The sequence below is a fragment of the Mobula hypostoma genome, chromosome 1 (assembly GCF_963921235.1).
Source record: "Mobula hypostoma chromosome 1, sMobHyp1.1, whole genome shotgun sequence".
Classification (NCBI taxonomy): Eukaryota; Metazoa; Chordata; class Chondrichthyes; order Myliobatiformes; family Myliobatidae; genus Mobula; species Mobula hypostoma.
In genome coordinates this window covers 44,363,698-44,389,466 of record NC_086097.1, presented here as the reverse complement: position 1 = coordinate 44,389,466, position 25,769 = coordinate 44,363,698, and the positions used below count along the sequence as shown (strand labels likewise).

The window sequence follows — 25,769 nt, the reverse complement described above, 5'->3', positions numbered from 1 at the left end:
CGCGGAAGAACAGTCGTATCTAGAGCAGAGGGGTCACAGTCGGTGACCACAGAAGACATAACAAAGGGTCCACCCGAGAGCTGACTGCGAAGAACATCAAAGAACTGCTGAATCAGATTTGCATATCTCTATCTATCTCTCTCTCTCTCTCCAACGGCACAACAGCGATTACTGCGAACTGTACTAAGCTGAACTGAACTCTGTGTCACTTGAGACTGATCATTTTACCCCTAGACTGCGATAGAGCTTGGTTGATTCCTATTACCCTAGTTCTGTGTACATGTCTGTTTTATCATTGCTAACCTGTTGCATTTATATCCTTATGATTAGAGTACTGTGTTACTTATTTCTTGAATAAAACTTTATTAGCTTCTGTTAAACCAGACTCCAACTAAGTGGTCCATTTCTGCTGGTTTGGCAACCCAGTTACAGGGTACGTAACAGCTCAAACCATCCATGCCAACTGTGCTGCCCAGTGAGCGAGTCCGATTTGACCACGTTTGGCTCATAGCACTTTAAACCTGTCCTCTCCATGTACTTATTCCAGATGACTTTTAAATGTTGCTGATGTGCCTCTGTCAAACACAATTTCTGACAGCTCATTCCAAACACACACCATACCACACTATGTGTAATGATGCTGCCTCTGATATCCCTCTTGAATCTTTTACCTCTGATCTTAAAACTATACCCTCAAGTTTTATTGCACCACCTCCCTGGGAAAAAAATCTATGTGCTTTGCTGACCATGATGTGGTATATCTATATCAAGTCACCCCTCAGTTTCCTATGTTAGGGAATAGAGTTCTGGTCCAGGAGAACTCCAGGAGATCTGTCAGACACAAATTCTTGCACACAAAGCTGTGCTGATTGCCCAAAATCAGACTCTGAATGACCTACGTGCCACCACAGAGAAGGCACGACAGCACCTCTACTTTCTTAGGAGTTTGCACAGATACAGCATGTGATCTAAAACTTACACAAACTTCTACAGATGCATGGTGGAGATAATCCTGACTAATTGCATCACGGCCTGGTACAGAAACACCAAAATCCAAGAACAGAAAAGCCTACAAAAGGTAGTGGATACAGCCGTGTCCATCACAGATAAACTCTCCCCATCACTGAGCACATCTACAAGGACTTCATTCCCATATTTCTTTGTAACATCAAATGTTGTTACAATTTATTTAGTTGCTTCCTCAAATCAATAGTTTTAATTGTAAGTAGTTGTAACCCCAACATTAATCCTGTGATGTCTTATAGTTATACCTTGTCAATTTGAAAGTTTCCTATTTATCCTGACTTGTTGCTTTCTTTTGATTAGCTGGTCATTTTACTTGCTAATATATTTAATCACCCTGCTTGCATAATCAAAGAATTTTAATAAATCCATTGAACAAATCTCTTCTTTCACAAACTTTGTGGACACATTTTAATTGTATTATAATTTATTAGAAGTCCTACTACTACTTCCTCAATAATGGATTCCAACATTTAAACTGTGACAGAAATAAGGCTAGCTGGCCTATAAATTCATGCTTTCTGTCTATTTTCTTGAGTAGAGGAATTACATTTGCAGTTTTCCGTTAAGCTGAGATCTGTCCAGACATAGTGATTTTTGCAAGACTGCAAACAATGTATCCATTTTCTCTGCAGGCACTTCTTTAAAGACTCTAAAATTGGCCATCTGGTCCTGGTAAATGTATGCTCTCTTAATAAATTTCTGAAAAATTCTTCCATTGGGCAAATTTAGGATTTTTAAAACAAGTATGTTTTGCATTGAAATTACTTTACCTAAATATTAAACTTCAACTGTATATAGTTGAAATATATTAAACAAATATGCTCACAACGTTAATGTGTAGGGAGTTCCAGGATTCCCACCCAGCAATAATGAACCGACAGTGATGTACTTGCAAGTTAGTGCAGTGTATGTCATGGAGAGGGAACTTGAAAATGATTGTCCTCCCCTATTTCTGCTACCTTTATCTTCAGTGTGAAGTGATGAAGTGAAGATTGTTTCTTCAAGGAACGTGGTTGATGCTCCTCATTATTCTGTCATGTACAAGTGGTATTTATAGGGTAGGTAAGGTTTATCCATCATGCTGATTCTCTAATCACTTGTCATACATTCAGTTTGCCTACATGGTTCAGCTCTTGACCGTCTCAATTATTGTTGGTATTACTGAGTTGTTCTTTATTATATACTGTATGTTCCCCTACATTCTGTGCCCTTGTCAGTCTCAGTGCTTCCAGCTGACATTGTACACATGAGGTTGCTTTGTGGGTACTGATTTATTAACCAAAGGGAAATAGTTAGTGGTAATCTGCACAAGCTTTTCATGCCCTTGTTTGTCTTGAAGCTGTAAAACTTGATTGGGTCCAGAAAGTATGCTGGGGGTTCCCATGGCTTCGTTTTGACTGTGTATTACCATGTCACTACTGCTAATGAACCTGCCTTGCTGCTGGTAACTAATACATAGATTGCAAGTACACCTGGACAACAATGCTTCTTCATAAGTCTGTGGGTCAAGTTAATATAATAGCATCTAAAGAGGCCTGGACTATTACCTGGGACATCCAGATGAATTGTCCAGGAATTTAATCATTAACAGTAGTGCTCCTATCAGGAAGATTAATTTCTTCTGGTTAGAAAAATATCATAAATGGTCTTCTTCAACCGGTGATTTAAGATGCTGTTAAACTACCTGGAGTGAGAAGTATTTTTAAAGTTTACGTGATCTTTTGTGTTCAGTCTTCTATGTCATTTATTCCAACATTATTTAATAAAGGTGATAACAACAGCTACCTGTGACTATATCACACCTCTAATGTTGAAAAATGTGTCTAGATGAATAAACTTGTTTGGCTGGGGGATAGGAACCAGAAAGCAAGTTTGATAGTGGAGGATGGAGAGGAAGGTAAATGTCAGGGCCAGTAAAAACAGGCAAGAGCAAAGTAATAGATACAATAAGGCAGATAGTTTGAAGAGTCCATATTTTGATTCCAGGATTATTATTCTTAGGAGCCTCATCTAGAGTAATGTGAGCAGTTTTGGGCCCCTTATCTTAGAACGGATGTGCTGACATTGGAGAGGGTTCAAAGGAGGTTCACAAAAATGATTCTGAGATTGAAAGACATCATACGAGGAGCATTTGATGGCTCTTGGCCTGTACTCACTGGAATTCAGAAGAATGAGGAAGGATCTCATTGAAACCTATCGAATGTTGAAAGGCCTAGATAGAGTGGATGTGGAGAGGATGTTTTCTATAGTGGGAGAATCTAGAACCAGAGGGCACAACCTCAGAGCAGGGTGATGTACCTTTAGAAAGGAGTTAAGGAGGAATTTCTTTCGCCAGAGGATGGGGAATCTGTGGAATTCAATGCCACAAGTGACTATGGAGGCAACATCATTGGTTATATTTAAAGCTGAGTTTGATAGGTTCTTGATTAGTAAGGATGTCAAAGGTTACGAGGAGAAGGCAGGAGAATGGGGTTAAGAAGGCTAATAAATCAGCCTCGGTGAAATGGCTGAGCAGACTTGCTGGACCAGATGGCCTAATTCTGCTCCTGTGTCTTCTGGTCTTATGGTCTGAATTTTCTTTTTTGCTGGTGAAAAACTGCTCCCATGTAAATTGAGCATGTAATATTATCAGAGTTTTTTGCTACCATGTATAAACTGAACGATCACCAAGTATGAAAGGCACAGAAAATAACAGCCCAGTTTAGACTATGTTTTGTCTTAAATATTTTCATATTGTACGATAAATTTGTATGGATTTTTAATGTATTTGGATTGCTAATATTTAATTGTTAGTTCATGGTTTGCACAATCACGTGATCATTAGGGAGAATCTAAATTAATTGAACCGGTTCAGAGGGCCTCGTGGGAATTGCCATAATGAAAAAGTAATTCTGTCTGTAATTAAGTTCTCCTGCCAGTTATACCTTCCAGTTTATTTTAGAATGTACATCAGTTTTCAGAATACCGTGAGGCATTTTCCATTTAATCTGCATTTGCTGGTATGAATTGCCACTCATAAGCATTTTGCTCTTAATCGTAGTATGAAGGAAATATTATAAAGTGCTTTACTTTGATCCTATAGATATCTAATTTTCAAATGCTTTCAACAGGATAATAGGACGTCAATTTGTTACCAGAATACAAGCCAAGAATTATAATATCCAATAGAAAGCAGGTGAATCTGCAGTCATTTCACTGGTTGACTAAAACTACTAATTGACATAATCATTAACTAAAAGACAAATTTACATTTCATTGAGGAATGATATGTATGATAATCTTTAAAGGTGAAGCTTAAGAGTTTTAATTGCTAGTTATAATTTATTCAAAAATAAAATTATATAAGACTTCTGCATTTTTGCAGCATCATTTGAGTTTAGATCTTCACTGAAGTCAAGATGATGTCCGTTAGTTTTTTTTATTGAACTATTTCTTTGCAGCTAAAAGGGAATGGTATTTGACAGAATTGCTACAGATCCACAGAGATGATGAAGTTGTGACCCTTCCAACGCATGGCATTCTGCAATTTGGTATTTTCTTCATTCCCTGCATTATATCATACGTAGCATGAATTAAATCTGACTATCGTGGAATTTTGAACCTTTGTGTGATAATGCTCCCTTATTGTTGGCTAATGATTCCTTTTTTGAGGCTTCACTTTCCAGTGAATTTTGGTCATCAAAATTCTGAAACTACCGTAATTGCATTTTGAAAGAAATTAATTAAATGTAATTAGTTTCCCTTCAGTGGCTTTGGTTGTAGATTTATTTATTTGTTTGTTTGTTTATTTTCCAGTTGTATCTTGTTGTCTAATTCTGTTGTTACGTACCCCGTAACTGGGTTGCCAAACCAGCAGAAATGGACCACTTAGTTGGAGTCTGGATTACTGGAACTAAGGAAGTTTTATTAAAGAAATAAGTAACACAGTATTCTAATAGTAAGGATATAAATGCAACAGGTTAGCAATGATAAAACACGCATGTACACAGAACTAGGATAATAGGATCAATCAAGCTCTATTGCAGTCTAGGGGTAAAATGATCAGTCTCAAGTGACGCAGAGTTCAGTTCAGTTTAGTTCAGTTCGCAGTAATCACTGTTGTGCCGTTGGGGAGAGAGAGAGAGCGCGAATGATGATATTCAAATCGGATTCAAACAGACCTTTGATATTCCTCGCAGTTAGCTTTCAGGCGAGCCCTTTGTAATGTCTTCTGAGGTCACTGACTGTGACCCCTCCATTCCGAATACGATCGTTCTTCTGCGGTGAACCCGGCACCCAGGCAAGGGCGGACACACACACCAGGTTCCCGCCGATCGTACCTTTTCACCCTGTGCGTCTATGGTCAGTCCCACGACCAGGCCTCCAAAACTCCCACCACTTGTGGGGGGGCACACCGCACTTCCAGGGTCTCGTTATCTCGTGGTGTAATTAAATGTAATTTTAATGTGTCGCTTGCCTTAGCGAACCTGTTCCTTTTATCCCCCTGCTGGGGTATCGCCTGTCCATCAAACTTCAAACAGTTCAGGTTCAAAGCAACCGGTCTGACAATACTCGGAACTGTGTCTCTTTTCGTTAATCTCTCTCGTCTCTCATATTAGCATTTTGAATGTTTCCCCATTGTCTCTCTTATTGGCATCAATCTTCTGATAACTTGGTCCTTTGTCACACTGTCTTCCTGAGCATCTCTGAATTCAAATATACCAGTATTACCCACAGCTGTCAAGATCGTAAACTTTGAAATTTCTCTTTCTTCATCATCTTTCTATCTCTCTGTACTCTCCCTGGGGGAGCTTATTTAATCTTTATTAATCTTTTGGTTATGTTAATTGGTGTAATGTTAGTTGGTGTAAAATGTGGTTGGTAATACTTCCTTCTAGCATTTTGGGACATTGTTGTTTGTTTCAGGTTGAAAATTGAAGATGTTGCCAACAATTGTGAATATTACAGGTTTTTTTCCCCTCTTTTACAAATTTTTGGTGTTTTTTTTTACTGTGAATCTTCTACTACAGTTCTAGTCCAGCTAAAACCCATTGAATATCATCAAAATTTTCTGTTTTGGAGCTAAGTTCTAAATTCTCACCTACACTAAAGATTTCAACTTCCCATATGAATTTTTGTTTGCCTTTTAAAGTCTTTACTAAAATGGTTTTGTCTCTCTTCAGACAGCCTGGAGCTATATGCAGTTATTCTGTCAAGTTTCATCAAGGTTGAATTGATTTGACAATACTATAATGGCTCTCCACGAGGATTAATTTGAAGATGACAGAAAAGTGTTAGTTTTAAATGCCATTTCTAAGTATCTTTGTCATTTATATAGATATGGGATGCCATTGAAACAGGCAGGTGTTTAAAGACGTACTTCGGCCATTCAGGGGCTATCCGTGATGCTCAGTGGTCTTTGTGTGGAAGACAGGTTCTCAGTGGTGGATTTGATTCCATGCTCCATCTCACAGATATTGAAACAGGTACAGCATTGTTATGTTCTAATGTTCAAATATCTTTGTGTTCATTTTAAAAGCATTTGCAATCAACAAAATTAATGCAGGAAGTGAAAGTAAGTCACAGATATACTGTATGTTTTCCACCAGACGACTTTTTCCTCAAGCTCAAAATAATTTCTTTCCCTGAATTTTGAGATTTATTATTTGAGCAATGAATTCTCAAACTGTAATCATAGTTCAAATGTTACATGTCTAATTATTGAGTACTTTTTGAACATTAATATAAAAAGGTAATTATTTAATTTCAGCAACACTATTCTTCAATTTATTTTCAGCCTAACGACTTTAAAACAGTCTACTGTTGCAACATCAGTTAGCCTAGAGACAAGGTGTACTTGCTCACATGATCTCCAAGCAACCAATGTTGTCATTTTTTAATTAAAATAGAAAAATCACAAAGAAAATGGAAAATACTGGTAGGCTGGCAATATTTATGGAGAGGCAATAATTTAATTACTTAGATCAGTGCCCTTCCACCAGAACTGGAAATAAGTCAAGAAATGTTTTAAATTGTAGATAAGGGGAAGGTGGGGATTACAATGGGCATCTCATCAACTCTTAACACTGATACTCTATTTCTCACTCCATGGATGCTATCTGATCTGCTGAGCATTTCTAAGATTTTCTGGGTATCTTTATTTTTGATTTATAGCATCTGCAGTTTTTAGCTTTTCTAGAACCTTCAGCAGTATTCATGATTTATTTGTTAATAAGTACCCGAGTTAAGAAATGCATCTTGTATAGTTAAATTGTAAAATTCCTTTGTATAATATTCATTTAATATTAGATTGGGCAGAGGTCAGTAGTTAGACCCATTCTTGTCAAAGGAAGGTTACATTATAGGTTCGCAAACATGAGGAAATCTGCAGATGCTGGAGATTCAAGCAACACACATCAAAGTTGTTGGTGAATGCAGCAGGCCAGGCAGCATCTCCAGGGAGAGGTACAGTCGACGTTTCGGGCCGAGACTCTTTGTCCTGACGAAGGGTCTCGGCCCAAAACGTCGACTGTACCTCTTCCTAGAGATGCTGCCTGGTCTGCTGTGTTCACCAACAACTTTGATGTGTGTTGCTTACATTATAGATTAATTGTTTAGCAAAAATAATCAGTTTCAAAGTGAGGAACACCATCTGGCAATATGCATTAGTAGTGGCACTTGGAATGAAAATTACAAGAAAAACCTAATTGTAGAAGAGACATAATTAAATACTTATGTGACCTGATTATGATAGTGATTATTGTCAAGCCTGGAGGTAAGGATCACTTGTATAGAATTATTTTTATACATTCATTCAGATACGTGGGTTTTCGCAGGCTGAATTAGCATTTAATTACCCATCCCCAAGTTGTTGTTAAGAAGGTGGTGATGAGAAGGTGGTTGTCAATCTGCTGCTTTATTCTGGGTGGTATCAACCAGCTTGAGTATTGTTGGAGCTCCCTGCAAGTGGAAAGTATTCCATCACGCTCGCTGTTATTGATGGTAAGAAGACTTTGGAATGTCAAAAGGTACATCATTTATCATAGGATACCCAGCTCAAATCTACTCCTTTAGCTGTTCCAGTAATGATAACCCTCAGGATATTTGTGGTGGAGACTCAGCAATAGAAAATGGCATCTATTTTGCTGCAGAGATCAGCGTCTGGCAGTCTTGTGATTATAAACGTTAACTCTTCTGAATTTGTGATGAACGGAAGGTCATTGATGAAGCAACTGAAAATTGGAGCAGAGACATTAAAGAGTTTCTACTCTCAACCTCCCAACTTTATTGTTGATGTAATTTCCTTATCTTAAGCTCTTGATTCTAGAGCATTGTTTAATATTTAATTAATATCTTGTTAAAGGTTTACTTTGAATTGAGATGGCATCTGTTAGTCTCGCGAGACCATGGATCTGCGCCTGGAAAGTCTTGCTTCAGTCTCTGTTGGTAGAGCAGCGTCTGTTGTAGCTGTAGAGGCCCACACGGGAGTGACAGTCTTGGCTGCAGCAACTGCACTTGAAGGCACTGTCCTCCAGTGTTGTCTTGGTGCCGTTTTTTCGGCGAGTGTGCTTTTTTTCAGCAGCAAGCCTCAGCTTCTCTTCTCTTTTTAGATCTGTGTGTATTTTCAGCCTCCAGTGAGAGCAATCGCTTGCAATGTCCTCCCATTTCTCGACGTTCATGTTCAGTAACTTCATGTCTCTCTTGCAGACATCTTTGAAACGAAGATGAGGCCGCCCTTGTGTTCTCTTGCCGGAGGCCAGTTCCCCGTACAGCAGGTCTTTCAGGATCCTCCTGTCAGCGGAGACAGCATTGTTGGAGCAGGGTGAAGAGGCTGGGTATCTGGGTGCAGGCCAGGACCTCATTGCTGGTGACTCGGCAAACCCACTTGATGTCCAGGATGCGTCTCAGGCTGCGAAGGTGGAAGGCATTGAGACGCCACTCTTGTCTGGAGTAGAGGCTCCAGGTCTTGCTGCCGTAAAGCAGTGTGCTGAGGATGCAGGCCCTGTAGACTGCAACTCTGGTGTGCGTCGTCAGCTTTCTGTTCTCCCAGACTCTCTTTGTCAGCCTGGCAAATGTTGAGACTGTTTGTCCGATCCGTCTGTTAATCTCGGGGTCTAGGGAGAGACCGTCTGTGATGGTGGAGCCAAGGTATGTAAACTCATGAACTATCTCCAGCTGGTAGTTGTTGATGGTAATGGCAGTGGGGTGCTCAACGCCTTGGCCCAACACGTTGGGCTTCTTCAGGCTGATGGTCAAGCTGAAGTCCTGGCAGGCTCTTGAGAAGCTGTCCATGAGGCTTTGCAGTTGCTCTTCAGAGTGTGTTGCCAGTGCCGCATCGTCTGCATACATATCCCTGATGAGTACTTCACAAACCTTGGTTTTCACCCTCATCCGGGACAGACTGAACAGCCTCCCGTCCGATCTGGTGTGGAGGTAGACACCATCAGTAGATGTTCCAAAGGCGTTCTTCAGCATGACTGCGAAGAAGATGCCGAACAGGGTGGGGGCAAGCACACAGCCCTGCTTCACACTGCTGCAGATGTTGAAGGCCTCCGAAGAAGAGCCGTCAAACTGAACAATATATGTTCCATAAATGTACAATGACAATTGTTTTCCATGTTAGTTATTAATAAAGCATATTTACTTTCTATCCACTTTAGATAGCTTAAATCTTCCCCAAGGTCTTTAATCCATGTGGAAAATTGTGGTATCTCCAGTCTATCTCCTTAATCTCTTGGATCAAAGAGAGTAGGGACAAAGGAAGCAAAGAGGTATTTCCCACAGACTGTGCTTAGGCTCAGTTTTTAAACTGTGCTTATCCAGTACAGGTAACAGGAACTGAATATTTTGGGTGGGCAGATTTACAAAATAATTACAATTCCAGCAGGAGGAAAAATAGCTTTAATTCATGGGAGCATACATTACAGACATTGATTTCAGGTTTGAGCAATGGAACTGACTTGCATTTCACAGTTTTATCACCTCTCTTTGTCTTCTCTCTGTTTCTCATTAATCTGATGACTAGACCACTTTGTAAACACTGTGGAACATTAAACAAAGCTAGTTCTAGCCTACCAGACAACAGGAATTCTGCAGATGCTGGAAATTCAAGCAACATACATCAAAGTTGCTGGTGAACGCAGCAGGCCAAGCAGCATCTATAGGAAGAGGCGCAGTCGACGTTTCAGGCCGAGACCCTTCGTCAGGACTACCAGAGATATTTCCCATGTCCTATCCACCTTTTAACTATTCACTCTGTAGCTTAAAATGAACTTTTCTCACTTTCCCAGTTCTAATTAAGGCTCTTTGATTTGAAAGGTTTAAGTTTCTTTCTCTTTCTACAGATATTGATGTTCCAAGCATGTTCTCACAAGCATTGTTCCAGAATATTTCCTGATGAATCATTTGACATACAGTTCATAGAATTGGGAAGATCTCTTATTTGTCATCGTAAGGTTCAACACAAAAAAGTTACTTACTCAAGGAATGTCACCACTAAACCCCATCTCCCTACTTAGCAGTATAGATCATCAAATGATGATAAGTGGAAGTCTTGGTATTTATGTAAACTCCATTCATTTCTGCCCAATAACATTAGATATGTTAATGCAAACAGAATGACAGCTTCTACTATATCACCTAGTCTTTTCAGTACCCAGGAAACATGGTATATTTACCTATTCAATCATCAGGAAACATAAGAATAAAATAAACCTTTGCTTTAATCTAAATAGATAATGTATTGTTTGTCATTTCAAAATGTCAAAACTTAAAGATCGTCAGGCAGCTTGGTAACTTAAAATCTCACTTTTCTTGACACAGGTAAACAAGTCAACAGTTTTTGTAATGAATTTCAAATCACTTGCTTGGCGTTCAGTCCTACAAATCAAAATGTCTTCTTGAGTGGAGGTTTCAGCTCAACAGTGAGAGCATGGGATACAAGAAGTTGCAAGGTTTGGTAATATCTTATTATTGATATATATTTTTGACCTGAAGTAAGCTGAATTAGAAACATAGAAAACCTACAGCACAATACAGGCTCTTCGGCCCACAAAGCTGTGCCGAACATGTCCTTACCTTAGAACTACCTAGGCTTACCCATAGCCCTCTATTTTTCTAAGCTCCATGTATCCATCCAGGAGTCTCTTAAAAGACCCTATCATCTCCGTCTCCACCGCTGCCGCCGGCAGCCCATTCCACGCATTCACCACTCTGCGTAAAAAAAAACTTACCCCTGACATCTCCTCTGTACCTACCTCCAAGCACCTTAAAACTATGCTCTCTCGTGCTAGCCATTTCAGCCCTGGGAAAAAGCCTCTGGCTATCCACACAATCAATGCCTCTCATTATCTTGTACACCTCTATCAGGTCACCTCCCATCCTCCATTGCTCCAAGGAGAAAAGGTCAATTTCACTCAACCTATTCTCATAAGGCATGCTAACCAATCCAGGCAATGTCCTTGTAAATTTCCTCTGCTCCCTTTCTACAATGCATTTAATTCTTCAGCAGAACAGCAATATAAATGACAAAGGCATTAGAATTTAAAGTATTAAACCGCTAATTTATCAGCCAAAATAAAAAAAGCTAACATGTTCCAACTTTTCTCCTGTAATTCAGTTTGTATTGGTTCAGCAGACAATGTTTACATTTGGAAATTGGTTTTGGATTCAGTTGAGAGTGAGATGATCAAAATTATAAAAGCACATGTGTTGAAAGTCGGGCTTAAATTGTGACTAATACTTGCAAAACAGAGCTTTTTATTAAAAATCTTCTTGTGTAAAGGGACAAAGACTTTTTGTCACTGTAATTGTATTTCTATTTCATTCCAGGTGGTGAATGACTACAATGCTGGAATACAGCAAACACTCGACATTCTTTTCCTTCCAGGAGGAAATGAATTTCTTACCAGTACAGATGCTGTCAGCAGAGACTCAGCAGACCGTACAATCATAGCCTGGGATTTCCAGACTTCTGCTCGAATATCCAATCAAATATTCCATGTGAGTATGACAAATACACATTTTTATTTATTCATTGAGAATACTTGTGTCAAATGTTTTGAGTTCATTCTCACTGTATAATTAAATTTTAGAAAATCTATGGTGCCCCTTTTTAATTGCCTAATAACTACTTCTTATCGTACAACAACATTTTTTCATTTGTGTCATTTTAATCTTTTGATGCACTTTGAAATTCATTATTTCTGTAATGCTTTTTTCTAGTACAGCAAAGGATAACACAAATTATTGCTAGCAAAATACAGCAGCCAAAATTTTGTAACAAAATTAAGTCTCTTTTAGTGCGAGTTGCACAGTAACTTGTGAGGATGAGCTAACTTATAATCATATAACAATTACAGCACAGAAACAGGCCATCTCGGCCCTTCTAGTCCATGCTGAACTCTTACTCTCACTTAGTCCCACCAACCTGCACTCAGCCTATAACCCTCCATTCCTTTCCTGTCCATATATCTATCTAATTTAACTTTAAATGACAACATTGAACCTGCCTCGACCGAATTACATATCATCCTGGGTTGCTGTATGATTTGAGTAGCTTGGTGTAAAAACAAAAACTCAACAACTTTAACTTTGCCAAAAAGTTTTAATGAATTATTTGTTCTGTACATTTTGTAATTATATGCATGGCCTGCTACTCTCTACGTATTTACTAATAAACTCTTATCAGGCTTCCAGCCAGGTACCAGTATCGCTTTTAACTGACATTTTTAATACCACCAGACTAGACATGCCCAGGCATCATCCCTGATGAAGATGGCAAAGTTTGTCATCAAAACGTTGGTTATAATCAATACCTGTACTTGGCTAGAAGCCCAAGAAGAGTTTATTTGTCATACACGCCGAGAAAGCACTAGATAATTTTGTACATATTTACTGCCATTTTCAATCATGACTGAGCTCATTTGTTGGAATGTGACCAGTGGGATATCTTTGGCAGTAATGTTTATTGCTGAAAGCAGTTAAATTGCAAAGTCCCTGAAGGAAATCGCATTGAGGTCTTTACTTCATTGCCAAAATATTTTGAGGCATTTTTGTTGTGAATTTTCATGGGATTTAAAGATCTGATAACTCCTTCCTTCTCCATAGGAACGATACACCATTCCATGCATGGCTCTCCATCCCAAAGAACCTGTCTTTGTTGCTCAAACTAATGGCAACTACATGGTGCTGTTTTCTACTCAGAGACCTTACAGGATGAACAAAAGGAAACGATACGAAGGGCATAAGGTATTTTAATAGATTATTCTACTACTAAAGCAGGACCAATGAACATAAATATCCTGAAGAAGGGTCTAAGCCAGAAACTTCGACTCTTTACTCTTTTCCATCCATGCTAACTGATCTGCTGAGTTTCTCCTGCATTTTGTGTTTGTTGCTGAATATAAATGTTTGTTCTCTTCAGGAAAGTCTCTTTGATTTCTTTGTAAAATCCACCTAGAAATGTAACAAGCTGAGATTTAGCATATCATTTAACAGATGCACCGTATTAAGCTTGTTTATTGAATAGTGCATCCATCTGAAAGCTTTTCAAATAATTTGTTGTATTTTACAGCTCATTTGCAGTTTCCACCATGTTAAGTGGTCTCTGTGTGGGACCCCAGTGAGAAAGAAGCAATGGTGTAGCTTTATATTTAAATCATTCTAGTTCCCTGCTTAGTGAGTTTATTTAAGTAGAATGTGACATGGTAGAGCCATGTAGAAATCCAGGGCGCATCTTCTATCTGGACAACCATACATGAGGGAAATATCTAAATATGTAGGACCTTATGTTTAGGCTTTGAGCAACAGCGGACTTTGCTGCTGTTCCTTGTGAGACTGGGTGCTTCATTCAAAGATGGTGCTGGTGAGACAAAGCAACACTTTACAGGCAGCAAATGAACTACTAACTATTCTATTAATTACACTTTTTCTGGAATGTGATCAATGCACTGCATGGCTGTGGCCTTCTGCCATTGGACTTCTGGACTGGTTTCACACACCAGTGCTGACCTGGCTCAGGGACTGTGGCCTACAGTAATCGGGCTTCTGGATTGGTTTCACACACCTCAATGCTGACCTGGCTCAGGGACTGTGGCCTACAGTAATCGGGCTTCTGGATTGGTTTCACACACCTCAATGCTGACCTGGCTCAGGGACTGTGGCCTACAGTCATCGGGCTTCTGGACTGGTTTCACACCTCAGTGCTGACCTGGCTCAGGGGCTGTGGACTCACTTACGGGAACGTTGCAACTTATGTTCTATGTGTTATTTGTTTACTTTTCATTGTTTGCACAATTTATTTTTTTCAAAGGTTCAAAAGTTACATTTTATTATCAAAGTATGCATGCAGAATAAAACTCTGAGAAAATAGCCATGAAATAGAGAAAAACTATAGATGTCGTGGAAAGAAAAGACATCAACCCCATCCCACCACAAGAAAAGAAAACATAAACCCCCTCCCTTGCAAAAAAAAACTAACCTATCATCCACAAGGAAGCAACGGTGACAATAACATCAAATCCCCAACCCCCTCTCTCACACACATAAAAAACTAACAGATTGCCCACAAGGAGAAACAGCAAAAAGAACATCAAACCCCAAACCTCCAGACCACCAATTTACAACAAGAAAGAATGTACGAAAACACAAGAAAACGTAGAACTGAAAGAGGCCGATATGAACTATAGTTAGTTTGAATTACAGTCCAATCCATAAATCCCAGAATTTCAATAACATCTCCGAAAGCAGCTGCTCAAATCCAGCAGCGGTTCCTTTTTGCACATTGGGAGTTTGATGGTCTTTGTTGTGTAGGTTTTTAATGTGTTCTATTGTGTTTCTTTCTCTAGTGGCAGCCTATAAGACAAATTTCAAGCTTGTGTATATATATATATACACCTTGATAATGAATGTAATTTGAACTTTGCACATAAAGCGTTTTGGAGATGATCTTCTGGCAGCTCAAGAGGGATTGTGTGTAGAGATAAAAGTATTTAAATTTCAATCATGTAAGCTTCTTACCAGTTTGTTCCTTCCACATAGTTTTTACTTGCTAATGTTTGCTGACTTACTTATTAATGATGTGCATGGTACTGGCTTATAGCGGCTAGCTTTAATCTCTGTATGGGCAATTGCCAGATAAACCAAAATAAGAGCAAGCAGAAGATTCAAGAGGCCTATGAGGGAATTTGTTCTCTTATCAGTATTCTGATTGCTGATGAGGGAGAAGGTGCCCCTGGGGAGCAGTGCCAAAGTCAAGACCATAGCAGCACTGGTGGCTCAGCAATACGGAAAGAAAGCAACAGTAAAAAGGAATTCTATAAATGGAGGAGTGAACAGGCATTTCTGTGTATGCAAAGATGGTTTCAGCATAGTTTGTTGTTTCTTTGGTGCTGGAATGAAATTCATTACTTAATGGCTGCAGTAAAGGAGGCGAAGTTCTTCAAGCAGAACTTAGGGAGATAGGAAAGAGATTTAGAAGGGGCTCCACAATGGCACTTATCTCTGCAGCCCCTAGGGCAACAGTGAACCAGCCCGGCTTTAAAACAACATAAACAACAGGAATTCTGCAGATGCTGGAAATTCAAGCAACATACATCAAAGTTGCTGGTGAACGCAGCAGGCCAAGCAGCATCTATAGGAAGAGGTGCAGTCGACGTTTCAGGCCGAGACCCTTCGTCAGGACTAACTGAAGGAAGAGTGAGTAAGGGATTTGAAAGTTGGAGGGGGAGGGGGAGATCCAAAATGATAGGAGAAGACAGGAGGGGGAGGGATAGAGCCAAGAGCTGGACAGGTGATAGGCAAAAGGGGATACGAGAGGATCATGGGACAGGAGGTCCGGGAAGAAAGACGGGGGGGGGGGTGACCCAGAGGATGGGCAAGAGGTATATTCAGAGGGACAGAGGGAGAAAAAGGAGAGTGAGAGAAAGAACGTGTGCATAAAAATGAGTAACAGATGGGGTACGAGGGGGAGGTGGGGCCTTAGCGGAAGTTAGAGAAGTCGATGTTCATGCCATCAGGTTGGAGGCTACCCAGACAGAATATAAGATGTTGTTCCTCCAACCTGAGTGTGGCTTCATCTTTACAGTAGAGGAGGCCGTGGATAGACATGTCAGAATGGGAATGGGATGTGGAATTAAAATGTGTGGCCACTGGGAGATTCTGCTTTCTCTGGCGGACAGAGCGTAGATGTTCAGCAAAGCGGTCTCCCAGTCTGCGTCGGGTCTCACCAATATATAAAAGGCCACATCGGGAGCACCGGATGCAGTATATCACCCCAGTCGACTCACAGGTGAAGTGATGCCTCACCTGGAAGGACTATTTGGGGCCCTGAATGGTGGTAAGGGAGGAAGTGTAAGGGCATGTGTAGCACTTGTTCCGCTTACACGGATAAGTGCCAGGAGGGAGATCAGTGGGGAGGGATGGGGGGGACGAATGGACAAGGGAGTTGTGTAGGGAGCGATCCCTGCGGAATGCAGAGAGAGGGGGGAGGGAAAGATGTGCTTAGTGGTGGGATCCCGTTGGAGGTGGCGGAAGTTACGGAGAATAATATGTTGGACCCGGAGGCTGGTGGGGTGGTAGGTGAGGACCAGGGGAACCCTATTCCTAGTGGGGTGGTGGGAGGATGGAGTGAGAGCAGATGTACGTGAAATGGGGGAGATGCGTTTAAGAGCAGAGTTGATAGTGGAGGAAGAGAAGCCCCTTTCTTTAAAAAAAGAAGACATCTCCCTCGTCCTAGAATGAAAAGCCTCATCCTGAGAGCAGATGCGGCGGAGACGGAGGAATTGCGAGAAGGGGATGGCGTTTTTGCAAGAGACAGGGTGAGAAGAGGAATAGTCCAGATAGCTGTGAGAGTCAGTAGGCTTATAGTAGACATCAGTGGATAAGCTGTCTCCAGAGACAGAGACAGAGACAGAAAGATCTAGAAAGGGGAGGGAGGTGTCGGAAATGGACCAGGTAAACTTGAGGGCAGGGTGAAAGTTGGAGGCAAAGTTAATAAAGTCAACGAGTTCTGCATGCCTGCAGGAAGCAGCGCCAATGCAGTCGTCGATGTAGCGAAGGAAAAGTGGGGGACAGATACCAGAATAGGCACGGAACATAGATTGTTCCACAAACCCAACAAAAAGGCAGGCATAGCTAGGACCCATACGGGTGCCCATAGCTACACCTTTAGTTTGGAGGAAATGGGAGGAGCCAAAGGAGAAATTATTAAGAGTAAGGACTAATTCCGCTAGACGGAGCAGAGTGGTGGTAGAGGGGAACTGATTAGGTCTGGAATCCAAAAAGAAGCGTAGAGCTTTGAGACCTTCCTGATGGAGGATGGAAGTATATAAGGACAGAACATCCATGGTGAATTTAAATCCCAGAGCTGTCCTGGTGGCATTTGAACTCTTGGTCTCTGAGTTGTTTATCCAGGCCCTTTGTGTTCCCAAGTTTTAACCAATGTGCCATCTCTACATCCATGCTGTTGATTTGTTCTCTGACTGGAGGTGACCAATGGCTGACACTTAAAGTGTTACAAATGCTGTTTACTTACTCATTCCTAAGTGTTGTTTAGCTGTTGCAGCAGATATGGACTGTTTCATTACTGGATGTTTCATCACAGATAAATGTGAGGTTATCCAATGTGATACTAAAAACAAAAAGCTTATTATCTGAGCAGTGATTATTAGGAAACACAATATTTACAAAAGTCATCCATCCCACGCCCTTATCTGGTCCTCTCTGATCACATTTCAATAATCTCAATCCTAGCATAATGACCACTGCTGAAAATGGAGAAAACAGTCATGAGGACCATCACTGTATGGCCTAATGAGGAAATCTCTATGCTTCAGGACTGTTTTGAACAGCCTAACTGGCAGACGTTCAAGGACGCTGCCACAAACGGAAAAGACACAGACCTCAAGGAGTATGCCTCATCTGTCACTGGTTGCATCTGTAAGTGTGCAGACAATGTTGGTACCTCAAGAACAGTCATCTCACAGTCCAATTTTTATGCGTGCTTCAAGGCATGGAACACAGTGCCAGCCACTAAAGCTGCCTCCCTCCCAGGTGTGCAGCCACTATCTGTGGCAGCAGCAGCTGTGAGGAGGACTCTGCAGAGAGTCAACCTGTGTAAGGCGACTGGGCCAGACAACATCCCAGGCTGAGTTCTCAGGGAAGACACACAAAATACTGGAGGAACTCAGCGGGCCAGGCAGCATCTATGGAAAAGAGTACAGTTGAGAATTTTCAGCAGGCCTGCTGAGTTCCTCCAGCATTTCGTGTGTGTTGCTTAGATTTCCAGCATCTGTAGATTTTCTCTTATTTCTGAGCACTAGGAGTATGCACACCAGCTCACTGACATCTTCAACACTCACTCATCCAGGCTGCTGTCCCCACATGCTTCAAATCAGCCACCATCATTCCTGTACCAAAGAACTCCACACCTTCAGGACTGAATGACTACTGTCCGGTGGCACTGACACCTATCATCCTGAAGTGCCTTGAACGGCTGGATATTGCATATGTCAACACTTCTCCCACACTTGACACTCTTCAACATCCTTATCGATAGAAATGCTCCATAGTATCTGTCATTCACTTGGCCCTGACACACCTAGAAAACAAGGACACTCGTGTCAGATTTCTCTTCAGCATTTAACACTATTGTCCCACAGATCTTGGTGAACAAACTCCTACTCCTCAGTCTAAATACACAACTCTGCAACTTGGTGTTGGACTTCCTAACCAACAGACCTCAGTAGATCTTGGATAGTCAAGATCCACAACAGCTCTTCCCTCCCATCATCCTCAACATGAGTGTCCCCCACAGCTGTGTACTGAGCCCTCTACACTCTACTCACACACACTTGCCAAATGCCTGAGAATCACATTATTAAGTTTGCCGATGACACAACAGTGGTGGGACACATCACCAACAAGGATGAGATGGTCTACAGAAAGGAGGTGGAAGAGCTCAAGGTCTGATGCCTGGCAAATAACGTCTTCCTCAAAGTCATTAAGACAAAGGAGATGGTCATTGACTGCAGGAGAACTCACTCACACTTCCCTTCACATTGGTGGCTCAGCAGTGAAAACTGCCAGCATTTTCAAACTCCTGGGAGTGCACATCTCGCACAACCTCTCTTGGTCCCAGAACACATTCTACATAATCAGGAAAGCTCACCACTGCCTCTACTTTCTGGGGAACCTGAAGAGAGCTGGACTACGTACATCTATACTCCCGGCCTTCTACAAATGCACAGTAGAGAGCATCCCAATATACTGCGTCACTGCTTGGTATGGAAGCTGCACTGGCAGACAGGGAGGATCTAGGACGGGTAGTCAGAATTGCCCAACGCATCACCAACACCAGCCTACTATGCCATGAAGGACATCTATACAGAAAGGTGCTGGATAAGGGCCAGTAACATCATGAAGGATCTCACCCACTCTGATAATGGCCTGTTTGTTCCTCTCCCTTCAGGGAGGAGGCTACATAGCATCTACGCTAGGACCATCAGATTAAAAAAAAAGTTACTTTCTCCAAGCAGTAAGGCTGATTAGTACCTCCACACCCCCAACACCACTACTTTATCATTTTCTGCTAGAATCAACTTGTGCACAAACTCTCCTGTGCCTAGCATCGCTTTATGGACATACAATCAATGTACAGTATATATATAAGCAAGCTATCTTATGTGTTCTTATTTATTTTGTATTTTTAAATTATTGTGTTCCTTATCTTATTGTTTTAGTGATGCATCAGATCTGGAGTAACAATTATTTTGTTCTCCGTTACACTTCTGTACCAGAAATTGACATTTCAGCAATCTTGAATCTTGATCTTGATCTTAGGAAAAGGGGAGATGGAACAAGACCTAGGTGTCCTGGTATACTAGTACTGAAATTAAGAATTCAAATGCAACAACTAGTTAAGAAGGCAAAATGTATTTTGTAAATGATTTTTAAAAATGATTTGAGTATAGGAACAAGGAATTCTTGCTACTTGTGTGTATGGTCTTTCTGAGACTCCATCTGGATTTCCGTGTGCAGTTTTCATCATTTTAAGTGAGGAAGGCTGTTCTTGCCACAGTGAAATTGCAACAAAACATTAATAGATTAACAATGAGAAGTGCTAATGAAAGGTCTTCAGCTTAGAGCATTAATTCTTATCTCGTTCCATAGATGCTACCTGGCCTGCAGCAGCTTCTTAGACTTACTACGACTTAATAGACTGACTCCTGGAACAGCAGGAGTGATATCTGCAGTTAGACCAATGATCACCAGAGTATAGAAGAATGAGAGACTATTTCATAGAAATTTATAAATTTTTCACAGCACTAGATACAGAGATGATATTTCTGTTAGCTGATAGAGAGTTCATTAAAAGAGGTCATAGCCTCAGGATATGAGATATGCCATTTAGAACCATGATTTGGAGTAATTTCTCTACCCAGGGGCTGATGAAACTGTGGCAATCTTAATCACAGAAGACCATGGAGTCCAGGTCATTAAATATATTCATACAAGTGCTAGATATAATTTTATCAACAGAGGAATCAAAGGATACGGGAAATGATGAGAAAGGGTAAAATGGTCATTTGGATGTTGAAATAGGTATACAACTTTTCCTATTTTCTATTTTTTTGTTGACTGAAGACAGCTTAATAAATAGGATCCAATCATAATTCTTACCTTATGAAGAAAAGGATATTGATAAAGCATCTAAAATTGTCTGAGGATATAAAAAAGTTCAGCTTCTATTAGGTTTAACCTTTAAGGTTTTATCTTTCCGATCTGAATTGATGTTTGTCTGAGAAGACGATCTAGCATCCTAAATGTTTATACTATTTTGCTCAATGCTAAACTTGAGTAAAATTTTACAATTCGCTTCAAAATGTAGCTTTATTGTGAAAGGCTCTGCACTGAACATCATTTTAATTTGTAGTAAATAAATTTTCATAATATTTTGCAGGTGGAAGGTTATGCAGTGGGCTGCAAATTTTCAAGCGATGGAACTCTAATAGCTTCAGGAAGTTCCGATGGGACATTATGTTTTTACAACTATCTGAATTCAAAACTGGTCCATACTCTGCCTGCCCACAAGCAAGCCTGCGTTGATGTTTCATTTCACCCCGTGCACCCATCTATTATCGCATCTTCTGACTGGAGTGGAGAAATCAAATTGTGGCAGTGATGATCGGTTAAACAGCATAAGTGGGAGGTAAACTTGAGGTGTGAGTGAATAATATTGTTCATTATTCTGTCTTAGAATTGGGGAAAAATATTCTTTCCCAGCAAAGAAGTTAAATTAATTTTCATTAGTACATAGAGTATTGTGCTTATTGATTCTGTCATAGGCTTCATATTTTATAACTCATAATAAATAGAAATATGAAGTTTAAACTAGATTGAGTACCCAGATGCTAGTTTTGTAGTTCAATTGGGCTATGACAAAATCACAGATACAGGGACAATGTTTGATCCTGTTAAGTTATACATATGATTCAGTGAACCACTTATGAACCAACAGACCACAATTTTAGGCAATTTTAGCTGCCCCATCACCTCCCTCTGGTGGTTCTCCCCCTTCCCTTTCTTCCATGGTCTTCTGCCCTCTCCTATCAAATTACCCCTTCTCTAGCCCAGTAACTCTTTCACCTATCAACTTCCCAGCTCTTTACTTCACCCCTCCCCCTCCCCCTCTCCTGGTTTCGTATGTCACCTACCCTGTTTTACGCCATAATAACATCCTCAGCTTCTCTGAATGTAGAGATTGAGTCAAGAACCAGAAAAGCCTGCTTTGCCTTTAGTCAGCTGAAAGATCGAGTTTGGTCAAAGAACATCAGGTTGGCCACCAAGTGCAAGGTATACAGGGCTGTTGTCATATCAACCTTGTTATACGGATGTGAGACATGGTGCCCATATCAGAGACTCTTACGCCAGCTTGACCAACTGCAGCAGCACCACCTGTGTTCTCTGATGAAGATCACCTGACGAGATAAGGTCTCCAATACCGAGGCCCTCTCTCGAGCCAGAATGCCAGCAGTTTCAACCCTGGTGATGTCAGCCCAACTGCACAGAGCTCCTGCCCCTGCTGCCCCTCCAGGCCTCACCTGCCAAGCATGTGGCAAGCAGTGCCTATCAAGGATCGGCCTGTACAGCCACTCCAGGATGCACATATTAAACCCCACTAACTGACTGAAAAGAACCATCATTATCCTATGGGATGGATAGCCAGAGAGAGAGGATGCCACCTACCACCTTGTACTTCTTCCTCCCCTCCCCCCACCATCTTAGTCTGACTCCTTTCCCTCTTTGTTCCAGTCCCGATGAAAGGTCTCAGCCTGAAACATAGACTGTTTATTCTTTTCCATAGGCACTGCTTGGCCTGCTGATTTCCTCCAGCATTTTGTGTGGGTTGCTTCAGATTTACAGCATCTGCAGATTTTCTCCTGTTTACAATTTTGGCACTTTTTTTTTGATTCACTGGTAGCAGCAGAAGCTGAAATAATTGTTTCACCAAGATTGATACAATATACACTTATAATCACACTGTGCAGTGTTATGTGCAATGTCATTAACATAAGATGTCAAATGGAATGGTGTTCCACTCACGAATGCCCCTTCTCATTATGTTACATGCCAATGCAGTCCACCTCCACATCAAAAGTATGTTATGGATTTCACTTTGGATGCTCATAAGCCGTTAATATAAATGAAGATAATTTTATGCTTCTCTGATTATGTTATTCAATAATGTTTGATGATTCAGACTGTGTTGATCAATCGATAAGGAGAACTATCGACTTGCTGGAGTCAGAAGTGGCTCAAGGCAGCAATGTTTGTGATGAGATATATTTTATGAAGTCGATTAAAATTAATGTTGCCTGCCATCTTCAATAATTAAAAAATTTATAAAAGGAAATGTGTTACAAATTATTTTGTTTGAACAAGGAATTAAATTTGCTTCCTTCAGTCCTTCTCTTTCTTTTCTTTTTAAATCTTTTTATTGAATAAGTATACAAAAAGGTAAGCCATATAGGCACTAATACACTGTTAGAATATAATAAAATTACAGAAGATATTAATACAAAAAAAATACTACAAACAATGTAATTTAAACATAACGTACCAAGGTAACATAATAGTATACTAATTTTTATATATATATCAATAGAGAAAAGGAAAAAAAAATCCCCCAAAAAAAAACCCACCGTGCAACTAACTAAAAGCAATGCAAAGCAATGGGCTAACTTGAAACCAGACAGAGTTAAAAAACTTAAAATCACGTCCTCAATCCCGACCTCCATTAAAAACAGTAAAAAAAAACAAGAAGGGTATATATTACATTAAATGAACCTTCAGTCCTTCTCTACGTACTGATCAAATGAAGTCCAGCTATGTCATTCATTTCTATTTAGATGAATAACTCTTGAATTTCCTGCTGTATATAGAAATTGTTCTGCATTATGTAGACATTTAGACATTATGTTAGAGTTAAATATCATAAATCATGGGATTAATTCAAAATCAGTATCAACTTCGTTCAAACATTTTAAAACAACATTGCTTGGAATCAGTAAAACTTTAGTACTGCCAGTATTTTAAACAATGATTTAGTATGATTTAGGAACTCCATTGGGATCATTTCTATTGGGATACAAGCAAATGTCAGGAATAGAGCAAGATGATTAGCAATCCAGAAAGTCAGCAGAGATTCAGTGGGTTAAGTTGCATTCTTCTGTGATGTAAAATTCTTGATGGTGTGCTTTTTCAAAAATCTGCTGAAATTGACTATCCTTAGGTTAAAAAGTGTAAAAGTTGCTTTAAATGTTCTTTCTGATTTTGGTTTATGTTTTCTGTGGGGAGGGAAAAAGTAAATGTTTGTGTTCTAATGAATAATAAAAAATAATTTTAAAATATACGTAATTCATAAAAATTCAATTTGTATATAATAAAATATTCAAGTTAACATTTGTATTGCAAATCATTTATATGCAATAACGCTTTGACAGTTAGTGACCCAAATATCCAAATGGTTCAGCATCTGGCACACCGGTTGATATTTGTTGCACTCCCTTCCAAATCACCTGGATGCCAGTTCCTATGTTTCCTTCTAAATCTCCAAGATGCCAGTTACTGTGCCTTTCTCCCAGTATGTTAGAAACCCCTTTAAATTTACTGGGTTTCACTGGAAATAGAGACATACAAAATCTACAGCACAATACAGGCCCTTCGGCCCACAAAGCTGTGCCAAACATGTCCTTACCTTAGAAATTACTTGGGGTTACCCATAGCCCTCTATTTTTCTGAGCTCCATGTACCTATCCAGGAGTCTCTTAAAAGACCCTGTTGTATTGGCCTCCACCACCATCGCTGGCAGCCCTTTCCACTCACTCACCACTCTCTGTGTAAAAAAAAAACTTACCCCTGACATCTCCTCTGTACCTTCTTCCAAGCACCTTAAAACTTTGCCCTCTCGTGCTAGCCATTTCAGCCCTGGAGAAAAGTCTCTGACCATCCACACGATCAATGCCTTTCATCGTCTTAAACACCTTTATCAGGTCACCTCATATCCTCTGTCGCTCCAAGGAAAAAAAGGTGGAGTTCACTCAACCTATTCATATAAGGCATGCTCCCCAATCCAGGCAATATCCTTGTAAATCTCCTCTGCACCCTTTCTAAGATTTCCACATCCTTCCTATAGTGAGGCAACCAGAACTGAGCACAGTACTCCAAGTGGGTTCTGACCAGGATCCTATATAACTGCAACATTACCTCTCAGCTCTTAAACTCAATTCCATGATTGATGAAGGCCAATACACCGTATGCTTTCTTAACCACAGAGTCAACCTACGCAGTAGCTTTGATTGTCTTATGGACTCGGACCCCAAGATCCCTCTGATCCTCCACACTGCCAAGAGTCTTACCATTAATACTATATTCTATCGTCATTTTTGACCTACCAAAATGAACCACCTCTTATCTTATCTGGGTTGATTTCCATTTGCCACTTCTCAGCCCAGTTTTGTATCCTACCAATGTCCCGCTGTAACCTCTGACAACCCTCCACACTATCCACAACACCTTCAACCTTTGTGTCATCAGCAAATTTACTAACCCATCCCTCCACTTCCTCATCCACATCAGTTATAAAAATCACAAAGAGTAGGGGTCCCAGAACAAATCCCTGAGGCACACCTCTCATGACTGACCTCCATGCAGAATATGACCCGTCTACAACCACTCTTTGCCTCCTGTGGGCAAGCCAGTTCCTGATCCACAAAGCAATAACCCCTTGGATCCCGTGCCTCCCTACTTTCTCAATTAGCCTTGCATGGGGTACCTTATCAAATGTCTTGCTAAAATCCATATACACTACATCTACTGCTCTACCTTCATCAATGTGTTTAGCCACATCCTCAAAAAATTCAATGAGGCTTCTAAGGCATAACCTGCCTTTTACAAAGCCATGCTGACTATTCCTAATCATATTATGCCTCCTCAAATGTTCATAAGTTTGCCTCTCAGGATCTTCTCCATCAACCTACCAACCACTGAAGTAAGACTCACTGGTTTATAACATCCACAACCCTCCAATCCTCTGGAACTTCTCCTGTCCCCATTGATGATGCAAAGATCATCGCCAGAGGCTCGGGAATCTCCTCCCTTGCCTCCCACTGTAGCCTGGGGTACATCTCGTCTGGTCCTGGTGACTTATCCAACTTGATGCTTTCCAAAGGCTCCAGCACATCTTCTTTCTTAATGTCTACAAC

At 40.5% G+C, this 25,769-nt stretch overlaps 1 protein-coding gene across 5 annotated transcripts in view; it reads left to right on the top strand.

Moving 5' to 3' along the window:
- The window catches only part of wdr25 (WD repeat domain 25), a 65,557-nt gene extending 41,701 nt beyond the window's left edge, over positions 1-23,856 (top strand). For all 5 annotated transcript variants that reach the window (XM_063047333.1, XM_063047339.1, XM_063047345.1 and 2 more), the window contains 5 exons: positions 6,344-6,491; positions 10,828-10,958; positions 11,836-12,006; positions 13,114-13,254; positions 20,966-23,856. In XM_063047333.1, coding sequence (XP_062903403.1) covers positions 6,344-6,491; positions 10,828-10,958; positions 11,836-12,006; positions 13,114-13,254; positions 20,966-21,187 — 813 coding nt within the window. In that variant the 3' untranslated portion in view covers positions 21,188-23,856. The remainder of the gene's footprint in view (positions 1-6,343; positions 6,492-10,827; positions 10,959-11,835; positions 12,007-13,113; positions 13,255-20,965) is intronic.
- Positions 23,857-25,769: the final 1,913 nt, after the last annotated feature.